Source organism: Phycodurus eques, chromosome 2 (assembly GCF_024500275.1).
Source record: "Phycodurus eques isolate BA_2022a chromosome 2, UOR_Pequ_1.1, whole genome shotgun sequence".
Taxonomy (NCBI): Eukaryota; Metazoa; Chordata; class Actinopteri; order Syngnathiformes; family Syngnathidae; genus Phycodurus; species Phycodurus eques.
In genome coordinates, this window is record NC_084526.1 from 1,879,030 (window position 1) to 1,897,186 (window position 18,157).

The 18,157-nt window shown below is 44.8% G+C and overlaps 3 protein-coding genes across 3 annotated transcripts; 1 reads left to right on the forward strand and 2 right to left on the reverse strand.

The window, feature by feature from the left end:
- Nucleotides 1–45: 45 nt before the first annotated feature.
- On the forward strand, nt 46–4,829 carry LOC133417462 (gastrula zinc finger protein XlCGF57.1-like). Its single transcript, XM_061705253.1, has 2 exons — nt 46–452; nt 2,997–4,829. Exons 1-2 carry the CDS (start codon nt 329–331, stop codon nt 4,664–4,666), a joined length of 1,794 nt encoding a protein of 597 aa, XP_061561237.1. The 5' UTR covers nt 46–328; the 3' UTR covers nt 4,667–4,829.
- A 4,761-nt stretch (nt 4,830–9,590) lies between these two features.
- Nucleotides 9,591–10,317, reverse strand: LOC133399408 (gastrula zinc finger protein XlCGF49.1-like). The gene has a single exon (XM_061670988.1). It carries the CDS (start codon nt 10,284–10,286, stop codon nt 9,591–9,593), a length of 696 nt encoding a protein of 231 aa, XP_061526972.1. The 5' UTR covers nt 10,287–10,317.
- Nucleotides 10,318–15,957: 5,640 nt separating this feature from the next.
- Nucleotides 15,958–17,767, reverse strand: LOC133418246 (gastrula zinc finger protein XlCGF7.1-like). The gene is made up of 2 exons (XM_061706747.1): nt 17,428–17,767; nt 15,958–16,831 (listed from the first exon to the last, which is right to left on the reverse strand). Exons 1-2 carry the CDS (start codon nt 17,531–17,533, stop codon nt 16,035–16,037), a joined length of 903 nt encoding a protein of 300 aa, XP_061562731.1. The 5' UTR covers nt 17,534–17,767; the 3' UTR covers nt 15,958–16,034.
- Between the last annotated feature and the right edge of the window lie 390 nt (nt 17,768–18,157).

Here is an 18,157-nt window from a genome sequence, read left to right on the forward strand (position 1 = left end):
TCGGATTGGAACGGAAAGGAAAATTCCCAAACCAAAAAAAAAAAACACCCGAGGATCCGAAGAGGCCCCCCTGTGCACGGTGGACGGAAACGCACGAGCTTCATGAAAGAATTCTTTCGGGATTAGAAGCGTACCCACCGAAGCTTGACTGCAGCGCGTCCATCTCCACTTTTACCGGACGAAAATGCCCCGCGTTCGTTTTTCGCGTCCGGATCAACGTTGCCGCTTCTCGATCTTAGCTTAGCTCATTTTAGCCGGCTAGCCGCGAAGAGCAGAAAGGCGTTCGGATCCATCTGTGAGCGTAAAGTGTTGTGGCCGTCGTGCGCAAATGTGTGCGAAACGTGTGAAAGAAGAAGACTACGAGGAGGACATTTCTCGGCCGAAAGAGGAGCGGGAGCGACAACGCCAACTAAACAGTCGTTCACAGCCTCGAGATGTGTTCCAACAAGCAGGTTTGTTTTTATTTTTTTAACAATATACTTGGGTTGTTTCGTCGTAACCATGAAGAAATATTTTCACAAGACCCTTTTTTTTTTTTTTTTTTTTTAAATACGCATTTTGTCATGTCCTTTTGGACTTTGATCGGAAATGTTTTTTTTTTTTTTTTTTTTTCAAAAAAACAACTTTATTTCAGTAACAAACGGGGGTCACATCAACGTACACGAGCAAATCCGTGCATCGCATTTACAGTTTACATAAGGTGGAGCTTACACAAGTATATTCAACTGTTCACAAATAATTACAGGCTTAATAGCTTTTTGATTATGAGAGGATTGAATAGAAATGATGATTCCTTACGAGCAAATTTACATACATGAATGTGAAATTTTACCATCAGTATAATGAGGTTATTTTGTTGGATTTCACGTTATTATACTTACAATCAGTGAGCCCAAATATAATATATAACTTAAAAGCTCCAATAACTCCAATATAACTTAACAATAATAACTTAACAATACGAACAATAACTCCAATATAACTTAAAAGATTGATCAATATTGAGAGCAATAAAGTCACAGCTCTCAGTCCAGTGCCAAAATACATCCAAAATAAAAACTGTTTCAACATGTACAGAGCAAAAAAGTATATTTAACATGAACTATTTTGTATCTTTTAACAATATGATCAGTAGATGGATAGAAGTTATGAATCATTTTGAATGAGATTTCTTGAACTTTATTGGTAAGAGAGCCAGATTTATTTCCAGTCAATCAGGTCCATATATTTCTTCCAGGAAGATGCCACATATGGAACTGTAATGATATCCCTTTCCAACCAGAGTCGAATTACTTTGTACTCCTCATAAGAACACAGAAGAGCGTCCCTGTTGAATAGTTGAGCCACATGTTATTATTAAACCACTCCTCAATAAAAAGGGATTTGTGTTTGAAACAAAATGTCCTTGTTGCCACATGTGCAATTCCAATGAAGTTGGGACGTTGTGTTCAACATAAATAAAAACCAAATACAATGATTTGCAAATCATGTTCAACCTATATTTCATTGAATACGCTACAAAGGCGAGATATAAAATGTTCAAACTGATAAAACTTTATTGTTTTGAGCAAATAATCATGAACTTAGAATTTGATGGCTGCAACACGTTCCAAAAAGGCTGCGACAGGTGGCAAAAAAGACGGAGAAAGTGGAGGAAGGCTCACCAAACACGTGTTTGGAACATCCCACAGGTGAACAGGCTAACTGGGAACAGGTGGGTGCCATGATTGGGTGGAGAAGGAGCTTCCCTGAATTGCGCAGTCGTTCACAAGCAAAGATGGGGCGAGGTTCACCTCTTTGTGAACAAGTGCGGGAGAAAATAGTCCAACAGTTTAAGGACAATGTTCCTCAACGGACAATTGCAAGCAATTGAGGGATTTCATCATCTACGGTCCGTAATATCATCGAAAGGTTCAGAGAATCTGGACAAATCACTGCAAGGCCCAAAACCGACATTGAATACCCGTGACCTTCGATCCCTCAGGCGGCACTGCATCAAAAGCCGACATCGATGTGTAAAGGATATCGCCGCGTGGGCTCAGGAACACTTCAGAAAACCAATGTCAGTAAATACAGTTGGGCGCTACACCCGGAAGTGCCACTTGAAACTCTACTATGCAAAGCAAAAGCCACCCAGAAACGCCGCCGGCTTCTCTGGGCCCGAGCTCCTCTAAGAGGGACCGACGCAAAGTGGAAAAGTGTTCTGTGGTCCGACGAGTCCGCATTTCAAATTGTTTTTGGAATTTGTGGACGTCGTGTCCTCCGGGCCAAAGAGGAAAAGAACCATCCGTACTGTTACGGACGTGAAGTTCAAAAGCCAGCATCTGTGATGGTATGGGGCTGTGTTAGTGCCAATGGCATGGGTAACTTACACATCTGTGAAGGCGCCGTTCATGCTGAAAGGTACATACAGGTTTTGGAGAAACATATGCTGCCATCCAAGCAACGGCTTTCATGGACGCCCCTGCTTATTTCAGCAGGACAATACAAACCACATTCTGCACGTGTTACAACAGCGTGGCTTCGTCGTAAAAGAGTGCGGGTACTAGACCGGCCTGCCTGCAGTCCAGACCTGTCTCCCATTGAAAATGGGCGGCGCATTATGAAGCGTAAAATACGACAACAAGCCCCGGACTGTTGAACGGCTGAAGCTGTACATCGAGCGAGAATGGGAAGGTGAAGTAACACAGCGGTAAACATGGCACCGTCCCAGCTTTTTGGGAACGTTTTGCAGCCACAAAATTCGAAGTTCATGATTATTTGCTAAAAACAATCAAGTTGATCATGGTTCTTTGTAGTGTGCTCAATTAAATATAGGTTGAACATGATTTGCAAATCAAATGCAATTCTGTTTTTATTTATGCTAAACATAAATAAGAACAGAATACAATGATTTGGAATTGAGGTTGTAGACAACATCAAAGTCACAACATGAGACTTGCCTGGGCAAAGCTTGACTTTAGCAAACCATGTTTTCATCTTTTTGTGTCCCGCAGACGTCAGTGAAGAAGATCTTCATTCTGAGAAGCAGCAGCCAGAAAACTCTCACCTTAAAGAAGAGGAGGAGCCAGATTTACCTGACATTAAAAAAGAAGGAAAGCCAGAGCCCTCATACATTAAAGATGAAGAGCAAGAGGATGAAATCAGCAAGTTTCCATTTACTGGTGTCACTTTGAAGAGTGAAGAGCACAGTGGCGGATCCCGATCGCACGACCTCTTAGCTCCACTATCAGATAGTGACGACGTAACGTCACACTCTTCTAATGATGATGATGATGATGATGATTACAATCATGGTGGTGATGATGACAAACACTCGAAAGGTGATATGAAATGTCACACTAATAACAAATGTATGCAGTGTACTCATTGCGACAGAACGTTTTACAACAAGTCGTCGTTGATAAGACACACCAGATCACACACTGGAGAAAAACCTTTTGCCTGTTCTGTTTGTGGTAAAAGATTCTCGATCGCGGGAAATTTAACAAAACACACACGAACACACACTGGTGAAAAACCTCTTGCCTGCTCAGTTTGTGGTAAAAGATTTTTTCAGAAGGCAGATTTAACAATACACACAAGAATACATACTGGAGAAAAACCTTTTGCCTGCTCAGTTTGTGGTAAACGATTCACCGGGAAGCAAAATTTAACAAGGCACACAAGAACACACACTGGAGAGAAACCATTTGCGTGCTCTGTTTGTGGTCAAAGATTCTCCATAAAGGCAAATTTAAAAACGCACACAAGAACACACACTGGTGAAAAAGCTTTTGCTTGTTCAGTTTGTGGTAAAGGATTCACTAAAAAGGTCCATTTTACAAGACACACAAAAACACACAGCGGAGAGAAACCTTTTGCGTGCTCACTCTGTTGCCAAAGATTCTCTTTCAAGGCAGATTTAAAAATGCACACAAGAACACATTCAGGAGAAAAACATTTTGCCTGCTCAGTTTGTGGGAAAAAATTCTCTCGAAAGGCACATTTAAAAACTCACACAAGAACACACACTGGAGAAAAAACTTTTGCCTGCTCAATTTGTGGTCAGAGTTTCTCCCTCAAGGCAAATTTAAAAAGGCACACAAAATTACACAGTGGTGAAAAACCCTTTGCCTGCTCAGTTTGTGGTCAAAGGTTCTCTGTAAATGCAAATTTAATAAGGCACACAAGAACGCACACTGCAGAAAAAACCTTTGCCTGTTCAGTTTGTGGTCAAAGATTCTTTGCACAGGAACATTTGACAAAGCACACAAGAGCACACACTGGAGAAAAACTTCTTGCCTGCTCAGTTTGTGGTAAAAAATTTATTCAGAAGGGAGATTTAACCAGGCACACAAGGACACACACGGGAGAAAAACCCTTTACCTGCTCAGTTTGTGGGAAAAGATTTGCTAAAAAGACAAATTTAACAACACACATGAGAACGCACACTGGAGAGAAACCTTTTGTGTGCTCGGCTTGTGGTAAAAGATTCACTGTCAAGACTCATTTAACAAGACACACACGAACACACACTGGTGAAAAACCTTTTGCCTGCTCAGTTTGTGGCCAAAGATTCTCTGTCAAGGCAAGTTTGAAAAGGCACACAAGAACACACACCGGAGGAAAACTTTTGCCTGCTCAGGTTGCGGTCGAAGATTCTCTGCGCAGGGGCGTGAAATAATCATAAAATAATACTGGGTAAACTAACAATAACTAACCATTCAGTTGCCGTGTGTGTAATTAAAAAAGAAAAGAAAATGGAAGTCGAGTATGAAGAGAAGCTGTCGATGAAGCTGCCCAATAAACTGAAGAAACTGAGGCTGTGTTGCTCATCACTGACTCATCCCTTCCTCCCGAATCACTACACAGCGGGACCTCGGGTTTATACATGACCTGGTTTACTAACAAGTAAACTAACTGTGTACTAAATTCTCTCAGAAAGATTGCTTCGTCTCCAACCGCGACCAAACACGAGAGTGGCCGTAACATTAGTGATGCTTCAACTACTACTGCCCTGTCTGTACCTTTTACCCACTCCTCAAAACTTCCTGTTATATTTTTAATGTGCATATATTCTTGATATGATGCTAGAGTTTAAATATGAATTCATAAATTATTTTAAATATAAGGGTAAGCGGTAAAGAAAATGGATGGATATTAAATATACCTGAGTATAATTGAATTAATAATTCTTACTGTATTATAGTCTCATGGATAATGTGTTTTCCGAGGCATTCCTGGACAAAGCAGCGGCAGCAGCGCCCTTCCGCATCACGTGACCGACGTCACTCAAGCCCACTCAATGCACCTAAAAGGAATTGGTCACCTGATTGGTCAATTTATGTCTGTTGGCGTTTGAAACGCCCCAGGAGTCGCTGTGATTGGTGCATTTTCGTCCAGGTGACGCCACGGAAGCCATGCTAGGCGCCGCGGTGGATGCTAATTAGCAGCGCGAGGGTGAAGTGAATTGGATTGACGATGTTTTGGCAGCTCACACTCCTTCCCTGCCTTAGATTTGACATTCCACGTCCCTTGAGCCAGCTTCTGTAGCCGGGGATCGGATCGCCGAGGTCCCCGCCTTCGGCCACCGCCCAGCTCGCACTGCACTGTCTTCTTTTTTTTTTTTTGACAATTGTGCAAAAAGATGCAGAGTCCTCTAGCACTTTGAGTGACTAATATTGCAATAGTCCGGTGCAATGACCATTGTGCAAAGGGCGCCGAGACTTCACGGAGTGGATGCGGTTTAAAGTGACGAGTAGTGCGATCATCTGGGACAATCTTTCCTCAATCAGTGTGCAAATGGAGCAGATGCTACTCTGGCACGAGTGGCCAGTATATGCAAACAGTGCAGCATGGCGAGACGAGAGTGAGTGCACGAGTAATACATAATTGGCCCCACGGAAATGTGACAACGAACTCAAGTCAAAAAAATTGCCAGCATGTTGTAATGGAATTCTAGGTCAGGTGTTAAAAGAAGTTGATCGCAAGAGGGAAGAAGCTGTTGGAATGTCTACGAGTTCTAGTTTGCATTGATCGGTGACCGGGGTGCGGAGGGTCCGAGAGGATTTTGCACGCTCTTGTCTTAGTTCTGGCAGCGTGCAAGTCCTCAATGGTGGGTAGGGGGGTACCGACAATCCTTTCAGCAGTTTGGATTGTCCGTCGCAGTCGGAGTTTGTCCTTTTTTGTAGCAGCACCGAACCAGACTGTGATGGAAGAACACAGGACCGATTCGATGACCGCTGTGTAGAACCGCCTCAGCAGCTCCCGTGGCAGGCCGTGCTTCCTCAGAAGCCGCAGGAACTACATCCTCCGCTGGGCCTTTTTGAGGACGGAGTTGATGTTGGTCGCCCACTTCAGGTCCTGAGAGATTGTGATTTCCAGGAACTCGAAGGTCTCGACGGTTGACACAAGGCAACGTGAGGGGCAGCTGTGGCGAAGGATGCCTCCTGAAGTCCACGATCATCTCTACCGTCTCGAGCGTGATCAGCTCCAGGTTGCGTCGGCCGCACCGCAGCTCCGGCCGCTCCGGTTCCTGTCGATATGCAGACTGGTCACCGTCCTCGATGAGGCCGATGACAGTGGTGTCATCTGCAAACTTCAGGAGTTTGACAGTCGGGTGCGCTGAGGTGCAGTCGTTCGTGTAGAGAGAGAAAAGCAGCGGAGAGAGGACACAACCCCAGTGCTGATGCTGCGTGTGGATGAGGTGGCCTCCCCCAGCCTCACCTGCCGTGTCCTGCCCGTCAGAAAGCTGTCAAAGAAAGAAGCTGGAGAAGCTTGGATGAAAGGAGTTCAGGGATGATGGTGTTGAAGTCCACGAACAGGATCCTCGCGTAGGTCCCTGCACCGTCGAGGTGTTCTAGGATGAAGTGCAGTCCCATGTTGACTGCATCAGCCGCAGACCTGTAAAATGAATACATTAACAATAAAATACAGCAACATGGTACATAAGAATCAACAATAGATGTGTAGTTAAATTAAACCCATTATCATGACGAACCTAAAATATTGAATTTTGAGCCCAGACAAAAAAAAAAAAAAAAAAAAAAAGTAATACAAACTGAACCCAAGAACTGAAATACATTTCAAACTCATTTCAAAGTTTGAAATATACTCTCCTGTATTTCAAACTGAAATACAGGAGAGTAAATTGAATCCAAATGTTTGGTGTCGGTCCATTCCCGCAGGCAGTGTTTGAGGTGCGGCAGAGGTCAGCAGCCTCCGGTTCCCCCTCATCTCTCCCATAAGGTTCATCTGGAAATAGAAAGAAATCAAGAGTGTGCTCGTGCTACTGCTATTGCGATCTCAACAGCTGTTAACAGCTGTTAACAAGTCAATGAATAAATACACTTACCAGGTATGCCAGCTTTCTTCCTTGAAGATTTTCCAAGTCTGCGCAGAAAGGATTCTTGCTCGGTCCCGGTACTGATAACAATGTCGTGTCAAACAGCTCGGGGGGTCCACAGACCGCAACAACCACCTCCTCCATTTTTCTAATGCTCAACAACTTAGGTTACTTGAAGACTCGAAATTGCCCGTGGGTGTGAATTTGAGTGCGAATGGTTCTTTGTCAAATTGTGTGCCCTGCGATTGGCTGGCGACCAGTTCAGGGCGTACGCCGCCTCTCGCCCGCAGTTAGCTGGGATAGGCGAGCCGTCGAGAGGGTCAGGTTGCCCTAGAAGACGTTTTGCCTCGCTTCCAAGCAGGCCAAAGCAGAAAAATTGCGTTTGTCAGCCACAGCTTTTATGAATAAATAAATACATTTGACTGATGAGTCAACTATTTATTCCACAATATACAAACCCCTAAATAGTGATCAGGTAATAGGGACAGAGTCAGTGATTCCCAACACAGCCTCGGTTTCTTCAGTTCATTCTGCAGCTTCATTGATCACTCGCTCTTCTTCTCACCAGCACAATTAGGTTTCCTAACAACACACTTGACATCAAATCTTTTATCACACACCGAAGCTGAATGTTTCTCGGGCAGTGAATCGATTGCAACCGGACGGATCGATTCCTGCACACACGCTAGCGAGGGCGGTCCCTGCCTGAATGATGATGGTGTGAAAGCTAAACCCAACCATGTAAGTTAGAGGCACGCATCAACCACGAACGGTATCAATACTTCGGGTTGCGAAATGACGGCCGTAGAGAGGTGAATCCATAATGTGGACATATTGTCCTCAAAGAGTTGAGTCTGGATTTGAAGAGTTACATTCACAGGCATGCAACTGAAGGTTTTGTCAAAAGTCTGTGTTCTTGTGTGGGTTGTTGAACTTGTTTTTGTAGAAAATGTCTTCCTACAAACAGGAGTAGGAGTAGGAGTAGGGCTACTCCCCAGTGTGTGTTTTCATGTGTTTATCCAATTCGGAATGATCAATGAAGCTCTGGCTGCAAAGTGAGCAGGCAACATGTTTTTCTCCAGCATGTCTTCCAGTGTGCCTTGTTAAATTTGTTTTGGAAGAAAATGTTTTCCTGCAGACTGAGCAGGCAAAATTTGTCTCCCCAGTGTGGGTTCTTTGGTGTGTTCTTAAATCTCCCCGTCTAGAAAATCGTATACCACAAACTGAGCAGGCAAAAGGTTTCTCTCGGCCATGCGTCCGTGTGTGCCTTTTTAAATTTGTCTTAATAGAGAATGTTTTCCCACAGATTGAGCAAGCAAATGGTTTTTCCCCAGTGTGGGTTCTTTTGTGTATTCTTAAATCTCCCTTTCTAGAGAATCTTTGACCACAAACTGAGCAGGCAAAAGGTTTCTCCCCAGTGTGTGTTCTTTTGTGAATTCTCAAATCTCCCTTCCTGGAGAACCTTAGACTACAAACTAAGCAGGTAAAGGGTGGTTCTTTGTCAAATTGTGTGCCCTGCGATTGGCTGGCGACCAGTTCAGGGCGTACGCCGCCTCTCGCCCGCAGTTAGCTGGGATAGGCGAGCCGTCGAGAGGGTCAGGTTGCCCTAGAAGACGTTTTGCCTCGCTTCCAAGCAGGCCAAAGCAGAAAAATTGCGTTTGTCAGCCACAGCTTTTATGAATAAATAAATACATTTGACTGATGAGTCAACTATTTATTCCACAATATACAAACCCCTAAATAGTGATCAGGTAATAGGGACAGAGTCAGTGATTCCCAACACAGCCTCGGTTTCTTCAGTTCATTCTGCAGCTTCATTGATCACTCGCTCTTCTTCTCACCAGCACAATTAGGTTTCCTAACAACACACTTGACATCAAATCTTTTATCACACACCGAAGCTGAATGTTTCTCGGGCAGTGAATCGATTGCAACCGGACGGATCGATTCCTGCACACACGCTAGCGAGGGCGGTCCCTGCCTGAATGATGATGGTGTGAAAGCTAAACCCAACCATGTAAGTTAGAGGCACGCATCAACCACGAACGGTATCAATACTTCGGGTTGCGAAATGACGGCCGTAGAGAGGTGAATCCATAATGTGGACATATTGTCCTCAAAGAGTTGAGTCTGGATTTGAAGAGTTACATTCACAGGCATGCAACTGAAGGTTTTGTCAAAAGTCTGTGTTCTTGTGTGGGTTGTTGAACTTGTTTTTGTAGAAAATGTCTTCCTACAAACAGGAGTAGGAGTAGGAGTAGGGCTACTCCCCAGTGTGTGTTTTCATGTGTTTATCCAATTCGGAATGATCAATGAAGCTCTGGCTGCAAAGTGAGCAGGCAACATGTTTTTCTCCAGCATGTCTTCCAGTGTGCCTTGTTAAATTTGTTTTGGAAGAAAATGTTTTCCTGCAGACTGAGCAGGCAAAATTTGTCTCCCCAGTGTGGGTTCTTTGGTGTGTTCTTAAATCTCCCCGTCTAGAAAATCGTATACCACAAACTGAGCAGGCAAAAGGTTTCTCTCGGCCATGCGTCCGTGTGTGCCTTTTTAAATTTGTCTTAATAGAGAATGTTTTCCCACAGATTGAGCAAGCAAATGGTTTTTCCCCAGTGTGGGTTCTTTTGTGTATTCTTAAATCTCCCTTTCTAGAGAATCTTTGACCACAAACTGAGCAGGCAAAAGGTTTCTCCCCAGTGTGTGTTCTTTTGTGAATTCTCAAATCTCCCTTCCTGGAGAACCTTAGACTACAAACTAAGCAGGTAAAGGGTTTTTCTCCTGTATGGGTCCTTGTATGTGATGTTAAATTTGTCTTTTTAGAGAATCTTTTATCACAAACTGAGCAGGCAAAAGGTTTTTCTCCAGTGTGTGTTCTTGTGTGGGCTTTCAAAGTTGACTTGTTGCAAAACGTTTTGTCACACTGAGAGCAATTCACGCGTTTGCTGTCGGTGTCACATGCCATATCTTTCGAATGTTCACCATCGTGATCATCATCATCATGATGATCATCATCAGTGTCTAAAGACGTTACGTCTTCACTGTCTGTGAGTGGCGCCAAGAGGCCATCTGATAGGGATCCGCCGCAGTGGTCTCCATCGCCTTCTTCACTCTTCACAATGACAATCAACGGAAAGCTGGTGACATCCTCCTCCTGTGCTTCCTCTTTAATTTGAAGGGGCTCTGGCTCCTCTTCCTCTTTAATGTGGGGACGCTCTGGGTCCTGATGTTCCATCCTGGAGTTCCACTCCTGCTGCTCAGGATGAAGAGCTTCAGTGATTTCTGCAGGACATAGATAGACAAAAACGGTTTGATAAAGTTAAGCTTTGCTCAGTGAAACCATATTGTTTGTACATGTTTGGTGAGCCCCAGAAGGGAAGGAGAGGTCGCAGCCATTCAAATATTTACATCATAAACTAAAACACTCACTTTTAACCAACTCAAGATACATCTTATTTATCAAACTCAATTTTGAATTAAGTGGAAATTGAAAGTTTTGCAAGATGCTTGAATAGATCAGTAATTGGAAGTACTGAGGTGCCTTCACTTACATGACTCCGTTTACTCCCCAAAATTTGCAGATGATTCGAGCCGAGCATTGAGCGGTTCTTTTGGTGGCTGAAGCGGTTTTGCCTTGAATGGCTACTAGGCCACTACGGTTGTTCTACTAAGTTATATTTAAAGTTGAGTCGCGGTAGTCGCATAAATACTCAGTTTTGAAACCAATGAATAATCATTTCTATTCATCGTGATTTCAATATCAATCAAAATAATCGTAATTATTTCAAATTCTTCAGAACTTTAATTTTGACTATCATAGCTATGCAAATGACACACAGTTATATCTAGCAGTGTCTCCAGATGACTACAGTTCAATGGACGTGTTGTGTCACTGTCTACCATCTGAAGAACATATCCAGAGTGAAGGCTTGCATGTGTCAAGCAGACCAGGAGAAGCTCCTCCATGCTTTTATCTCAAGTAGACTTGACTATTGTAATGGTCTTCTGAGTGGACTCCCCAAAAAGAGCATTAAACAGCGGCAGCTCATTCAGAATGCTCCGGCTCGGGTTCTGTCCAGAACAAAGAGGTCAGAGCGTATGCCTCCAATTCTAAAGTCTTTACACTGGCTTCCAGTCAGCTTTGAGAATAGATTTTAAAGTTCTGCTACTGGTCTATAAATTAATAAACGGTTTAGGTCCTGAATACATGAATGAAATGCGAATGGGATATAAACCCAGTAGTCTGTCTGAGATGGACAGACTCGGGTCAAATAGTGGAGCGCACAGTCCAAAGCAAACACGGTGAATCAGCATTTCGCTATGATGCTGCATACAAATGGAAGACGTTGCCAACAGAAGTGACGTCAGTCGCAAGTGGGCATGTTTTGAAGTCCAGGTTCAAAACTCTTCTTCCCCCCCCCACCCACCCCCATGCTTTTTAAAGCATTTCCAATTTTAAATGATATTTCTTGCACTGTATGCTGTTTCAATTGTACTTTTTTTTCTCTTTGTTTTTAAATGGTTTGAATCATGGAAAGCTCAGTTGCCTTGTGTATGAAATGCGCTCTATAAATAAATTTGCTTTGCTTTGCTTCACCTTCTTTACACACAAAAAACTCCCATTCATTCCCAATGACACACAAACCAAAACTGATTCACATGGTTTCCATTCAGAATTCAAAATGTTTCAACTCATTCAATTCACCGTGGAAACAATATTCAACATTTCCAAAATTCCCACATACCAAATATTTCACACATTTCATCAAATTGTTCCTATTTTTCACCAACAAAATTCCTGTTACTTTTCACGCCATCCGTCGACCTTCTCTTTGCTCTTCCTCTCGCTCTCTCGCCTGGCAGCTCCATCCTCCTCCTCATCCTTCTACCAATATACTCACTAGTTCTCCTCTGGACGTGTCCAAACCATCCAAGTCCGCTCTCTCTAACTTTTGTCTCCAAAACATCGAACCTCGGCTGTCCCTCTGATGATGAGCTCGTTTCTAATTTGATCCAACATGGTCACTCCGAGAGCGAACCTCAACATCTTCATTTCTGCCACCTCCAGCTCTGCTTCCTGTCGTCTCTTCAGTGCCGCTGTCTCCAATCCGTCCGTCATGGCCGCCCTCACCTCTGTCTTCTAAACTTTGCCCTTCATCCGAGCAGAGAGTCTTCCGTCACACAACACACCCGACACCTTCCTCCACCCGTTCCGACCTGCTTGGACCTGTTTCTTCACTTCCTGACCACACTCACCGTTGCTCCGGACGGTTGACGCCAAGTATTTCAAGTCCTCCACCCTTGCTGTCTCTTCTCCCTACACCCCTCTCATTCATGCACATATATTCGGTCTTACTTCGGCTAATCTTCATTCCTCTTCTTTCCAGTGCATGCCTCCACCTTTCTAACTGTTCCTCCAGCTGCTTCCTGCTTTCACTGTAGATCACAATGTCATCTGCGAACATCACGGTCCACGGGGATTCCAGTCAAACCTCATCTGCCGGCCTATCCATCACCACTGCAAACAGGAAGGTGCTCAAGGCTGATCCCTGATGTTTCCAATCTCTATCCTTAATCACCCTAACCTGCTGCACATCCTTCCCATCTCTATCCCTCTGTCTGGCCAGCCTGTGTCGATCCTTTTCTCCTTCTTTAGTGTCCAACCTGCCATACATGTCATCATATGCCTCTTGTTTGGCCTTTGCCACCTCGACCTTTGCCCTGTGTCGCTTCTCAATATATTCCTTTCTCCTCTCCTCGCTCCTCTCCGTGTCCCACTTCTTCTTAGCTAACCTTTTTCCCTGGATGATTTCCTGTACTGTGAGGTTCCACCACCAAGTCTCCTTTTCTCCTATACAAGATACACCAAGTACTCTCCTGCCCGCCTCTCTGATCACCTTGGCTGCAGAGGTCCAGTCTTCTGGAAGCTCCTCCCGTCCACCGAGAGCCTGTCTCACCTCTTCCCGAAAAAAGCTGCACAACACTCGTCCTGTCTCAGCTTCCACCACGTGGTTCTCTTCTCTGCCTTTGTCTTCCTCATCTTCCCTCCCCACCGCCAGAGTCCTCTTACCCACCAGCGCCCTATGCTGTCTAGCCACTCTCTCCCCTCCCACTACCTTACAGTCGGTAACCTCCTTCAGATGACATCGTCTGCACAAGATGTAATCCGCCTGTGTGCTTCTACCTCCGCTCTTGCAGGTCACCCTATGTCTTCACTCCAGCCATTTCCTTCCTTTTTGCAAAGTCTACCACCATCTGTCCCTCCGAGTTCCTTTCCTGGATGCCGTACTTCCCCATCCCTTCTTCATCGCCCCCGTTTCCTTCACCAACACGTCCCTGACAATCTGCACCCATCACGACTCTCTCTCTCTCTCTCTCTCTCTCTGTGGGATGCGCAGAACTACTTCGTCTCGCTCCTTCCAGAATTTCTCTTTCCCCTCTCGGTCGCATCCTACCTGAGGGGCATCGCCGCGAATCGCATGAAACACAATAACACCCTCAAGTTCAAGTTTCAGCCTCATCACTCGATCCGATACTATTTTCACCTCCAAGACATTCTGAGCCAACTCTTCTTTTCAAATAACCCCTCGTCCATTTCTCTTCCCATCTCCACCACGGTCAAATCATTTCAACGCTGCCTTTCCACCTGCTCTCCTGGACACACAATTGATCAACCTTTCTCCTAATCATCGTGTCAACCAACTCCCGAGATTTTCCTGTCATAGTCCCAACATTCAGTTCTCGGCTCTGTGCTTTCCTCTTCTCTTTGTGCCGAAGAACCACCGAACTGTTCGAATAACTTGCAGCTATGAGGCACACTACATTCTTTCCAAGTCGCTCGGCCATCGCTGCACAGGAATATTGCGAAATGACGCTCGTTCGAAAACAAGTGAGAGGAGGAAGCGATCGAACCTCGTCGAGGCTGCGGCTCGAAAACGGCGTCCAGTAGTCGTCGTTCTCCTCTTTCGTTCCCCCTTGTGCGCTTCTGTCACACTTTTTGGACACGATCAACACAACACTTGACTCGCACAATTGCTCTCTCCTCGGCGATGCGTCTCTGCGTTAGCGGCTGGCGAGCTAAGCTAAGATACGATCAGCTAAGCTAGGCTAGGCTAGGCTAAGCTAGTCGTCGAAGCTTCAACGTGGGCCGAGACGAGTTGACGGGAAGATTTCATAAGTGATTTATGAGTCGGGAGTGACGACGGACGTTCCGTGTTCAGGCACGATTCGTTCACGGAGAATTAGTGCGCGAAAAGCGTGGAAAAAAAGAAACCGTACGCGGAAGTACAGCTGCAGCGGCGGTGCTACGGCAAAGCCACTTGGACAAACTTCTTGTAGTCCCTCTGACTTGCAATGGCCCCCGTTAGCTATATAAGCTCTTTTTTATTTGTGTACTCCGCTTAAAGTTTTTTTTTGTTTTGATAATCGAGTTCATTGTGACAGATGTTTTTGCAAGGTTATCTGTATTCTCTTTGTCTTTTATCCTGCCACGTGTCACCGGGAACCCTATTAAAACAATAATTTCCTGTCAATGTTGACGCTTGGAAGTGTCTGACGCAATAACCCAACTCTTGATGTCACTTTGTTGCCTAAAATGCTCGATCCCAATATGCTTCCTTTACAAAAATGAAGGAATATCTTACAAGCATTCCCTCCATTTCACCGAGTAACTTCACGCAGGCAAGTTCTGTCGAATGACTTTCTTCGATTTCTGCACAAGAAGACGCAGACCGCTCAAACTAAAAGCACACAATTATATTATTTTCATATTTTTATCGAGCGTAACGTAAACATTCACAGGACAGGGAGCAAAATGTAACTGACCCCCTTGGATTTAATAAGTGGTTGACCTTTGACCCTTTGGCAGCAGTACCGTATCGTTTTTCTGTTTGTTTTCATTTCCTCGCTTCGTCCTCAGTTTCCGCTGGATCCATCCGAATTAAAATCCGTGTCAAGAGTAATTATAGTTGAAATGATTCATTTTAGTTTCTGACGGGTTGAATGTCACGTTTGTTCGACTGAATAAAAAGCACCACCCCCGCACAAAGCCATCGAGGCATGGAAAAGCAATCACAGGTAACGTCGCCTCGAATAAAGATAATTCAGTTACAGCAGCAAATAGTGTGAATTGCAATTTTTGATGCTCCACGGGATTCTGCTACAGCAGTTGAAAAATTGCGGTGCCGAGTTTCGACCGCTGACCCCGAAGAAGAACGTGTCGACCAGTTGTCCGAGGAACGCACTTTTGAGGACCGGTTGTCTGTCCACCAGGCTGAAGCTATTGCTAGCATGGTTGACAGTAAACAGCTGTCAACAAGTAACAACTTCCTCGCTCACCATCCGCCAGGCTTGCTCTCGTTTTCGTATCTGTCGCAAGCGGTATCGTAGAGTTCCGGGTGCCCATGTGCGGAGACGATCATTTGATTTTCCAGGACGTTGTTTATATTCCTAGACTATCGCCGTCTAGAGTTCTCCTACCCACAGTGGATAAGTTCCGATGTGGGTCAAGGAAGATCAGCAAATACATGATCATTTAATTTATGTAGTTCACAATATAAATATCCCCGAGTTATTACACACAGACACACGCACACACAGCCTTAGTTTTGTCGGTTTATTCTGCAACTTCACTGACCGCTGCTCTTCTCGTCTGTACATTTGTCTGCGAACCAAACAGTTTTCATACAATCATTTATCGTACGCTGCAAATGAATCATTCCCCTCCAGTGTGTGTTCGCGTGTGTCTTGTTAAATTTCTCTTGATAGAGAATCTTTGGCCGCACACTGAGCAGGCAAAAGGTTTTTCTCCAGTGTGCGTTCTTATGTGCGTTGTTAAATTTGCCTTTATAGAGAATCTTTGACCACAAACTGAACAAGCAAAAGGTTTTTCTCCGGTGTGTGTTCTTGTGTGCGCAATCAAATTTCCTTTCTGACTGAACGTTTTACCGCAAACTAAACAAGCAAAAGGTTTTCCACCACTGTGCGTTCTCTCATGCGCTATCAAAGAGTTTCCTTGAGTAAATCTTTTACCACAAACGGAGCACGCAAAAGGTTTCTCCCCAGTGTGTGTTCTCTGGTGTGTTCCTAAATCTCCCTTTCTCGAGAATCTTTTACTACAAACTGAGCAGGCAAAAGGTTTCTCTCCAGTGTGTGTTCTCGTGTGTCTTTTCAAGGAGGACTTGTAAAAAACTTTGTCGCACTGAGAACATTTCACTCGCTTTTTGTCAGTGTGAAGTGTCATATCATGAAGCGAGTGTTCCTCATCATCATCATCATCATCATCAGAGTGTGACGTTATGTCGTCACTATCTGATAGAGGCGGTAAGAGCCCGTCTGCTTGTGATTGTCCACTGTGGTCTCCGTCACCTTGTTCACTCTTCACAATAACACCAGTCAACTGAAACTTGGTGATGTCATCCTCCTGCTCCTCCTCTTTCATGTGTGGGGCCTCTGGCTCGTCTTCCTCTTTCATGTCGGGTGGCTCAGGACAAAGATCTCCGCCACGGACGTCTGCAGGACACGAGAAGACAAACATGTTTTGTTAAAGTCAAGCTTTGCTCAGTTGAGTCTCACGTTGGGACTTTGAAGTTGCATATTTTTGCTCTACATGTTTTAAGATATTTCAATTGGCTTTTAGCTTCAAATCATAAAATAAACGTGCTGTTTTATGAGGTCACCACACTCACGCGCGTGCGCAGTCATGAAACTTGTATGCTGAAAGACCAAAAAACGCAGCTTGTATCTGTCTCAGCAGTTTTTTGCAATCTTGCCATAAATCACATATAGATGTGCAGACCAAAAAATGTGCCACAGTGACAGAAAAAAACTAAAAGTTGAGTGTTTACTCGACGTGATAAACGGTGAAAACGCACGAACAGAAAAATGAGCGCTCTCGCAAAGAGCTGCTGTAGGCCACGACTCACACCCGGACGCTCACATGCTGACGAGCAGACTCCAGCTCCTGATGTCACCGATGCCACGCCCCTTAAGGTACAGCGCACACCCGACACACAAATAATTGAATTAAAAAAAAGTGATTCTTGGCGGATTTTCTGTCAGTGCAAAGAAACCAAAGAAGTTCGTCAAGAAAAAGGAGGCGAACAAACCTGCTCGGCTCAGCACAAAGTGAGCCTGCTGACGAAAAGCGGCCAGTCGTTGACGTTGTCGCTCGCTCCCCTCGCACTTTTCTTCTTTCACGCGTTTTGCACACATTTTCGCAGCACTTGCTAACAAGCGCGTCCCCTTTGCTAGCAGCTAGCCCAAAAAGCTAAGCTAAGCTAGGCTAGGCGAGGCCTCGACGCTTCAATGTGAAACGAGACGAGTTTATCCGGACTCGGAGATTTCACTCAAGATGGTTTAGTCCACTGGAGGAGCGACGGGCGAACTGTGTCGACGTTTCGGGTCGCTTCGTCCTAATTCGGAGCTGAACGCGGAAGAACAGCAACCCCGAGTGGCACTGCTTAGTACGGCAACGCCAATGGGACAAACTAGATCCGTGTTGTGGTGCGCGCGCGCGTGTGTGTGTCTTCCTAGACAAAGAATAAAAAGTGGTCGAGTATTGCTGCAGATACTTGTGTATATACGACTAGTGACGACGGGGGGAGTCTCCTCGTCATGTCGATTTTGGTGAGTCACTGAGAGTTATCATTTAAACACAACACGAGCGCTTGATCGACGACATTCGATGTATGCTGTGCCATCATTACCGCTAGATGGCAGCAAAGGCCAAGGCATGGTATCACGTTGAAGGGGACGGGAAGTGGAGTTATTTCGAAAATACACGTACAATATGTTAGAACCACGAGAGACTGTGAAAGCCATTCAAACTTTGGATCT

Excerpts from the sequence above, each read along its gene's own strand:
- LOC133417462 (XM_061705253.1), top strand. The coding sequence starts at position 329 with ATGTGTGCGAAACGTGTGAAAGAAGAAGACTACGAGGAGGACATTTCT. Across the intron at positions 453-2,996 it reads AGATGTGTTCCAACAAGCAG|ACGTCAGTGAAGAAGATCTT; the intron begins GTTTGTTTTTAT and ends TGTGTCCCGCAG.
- LOC133399408 (XM_061670988.1), bottom strand. The coding sequence starts at position 10,286 with ATGGCATGTGACACCGACAGCAAACGCGTGAATTGCTCTCAGTGTGAC.
- LOC133418246 (XM_061706747.1), bottom strand. The coding sequence starts at position 17,533 with ATGTGTGCAAAACGCGTGAAAGAAGAAAAGTGCGAGGGGAGCGAGCGA. Across the intron at positions 16,832-17,427 it reads CTTTGTGCTGAGCCGAGCAG|ACGTCCGTGGCGGAGATCTT; the intron begins GTTTGTTCGCCT and ends CGTGTCCTGCAG.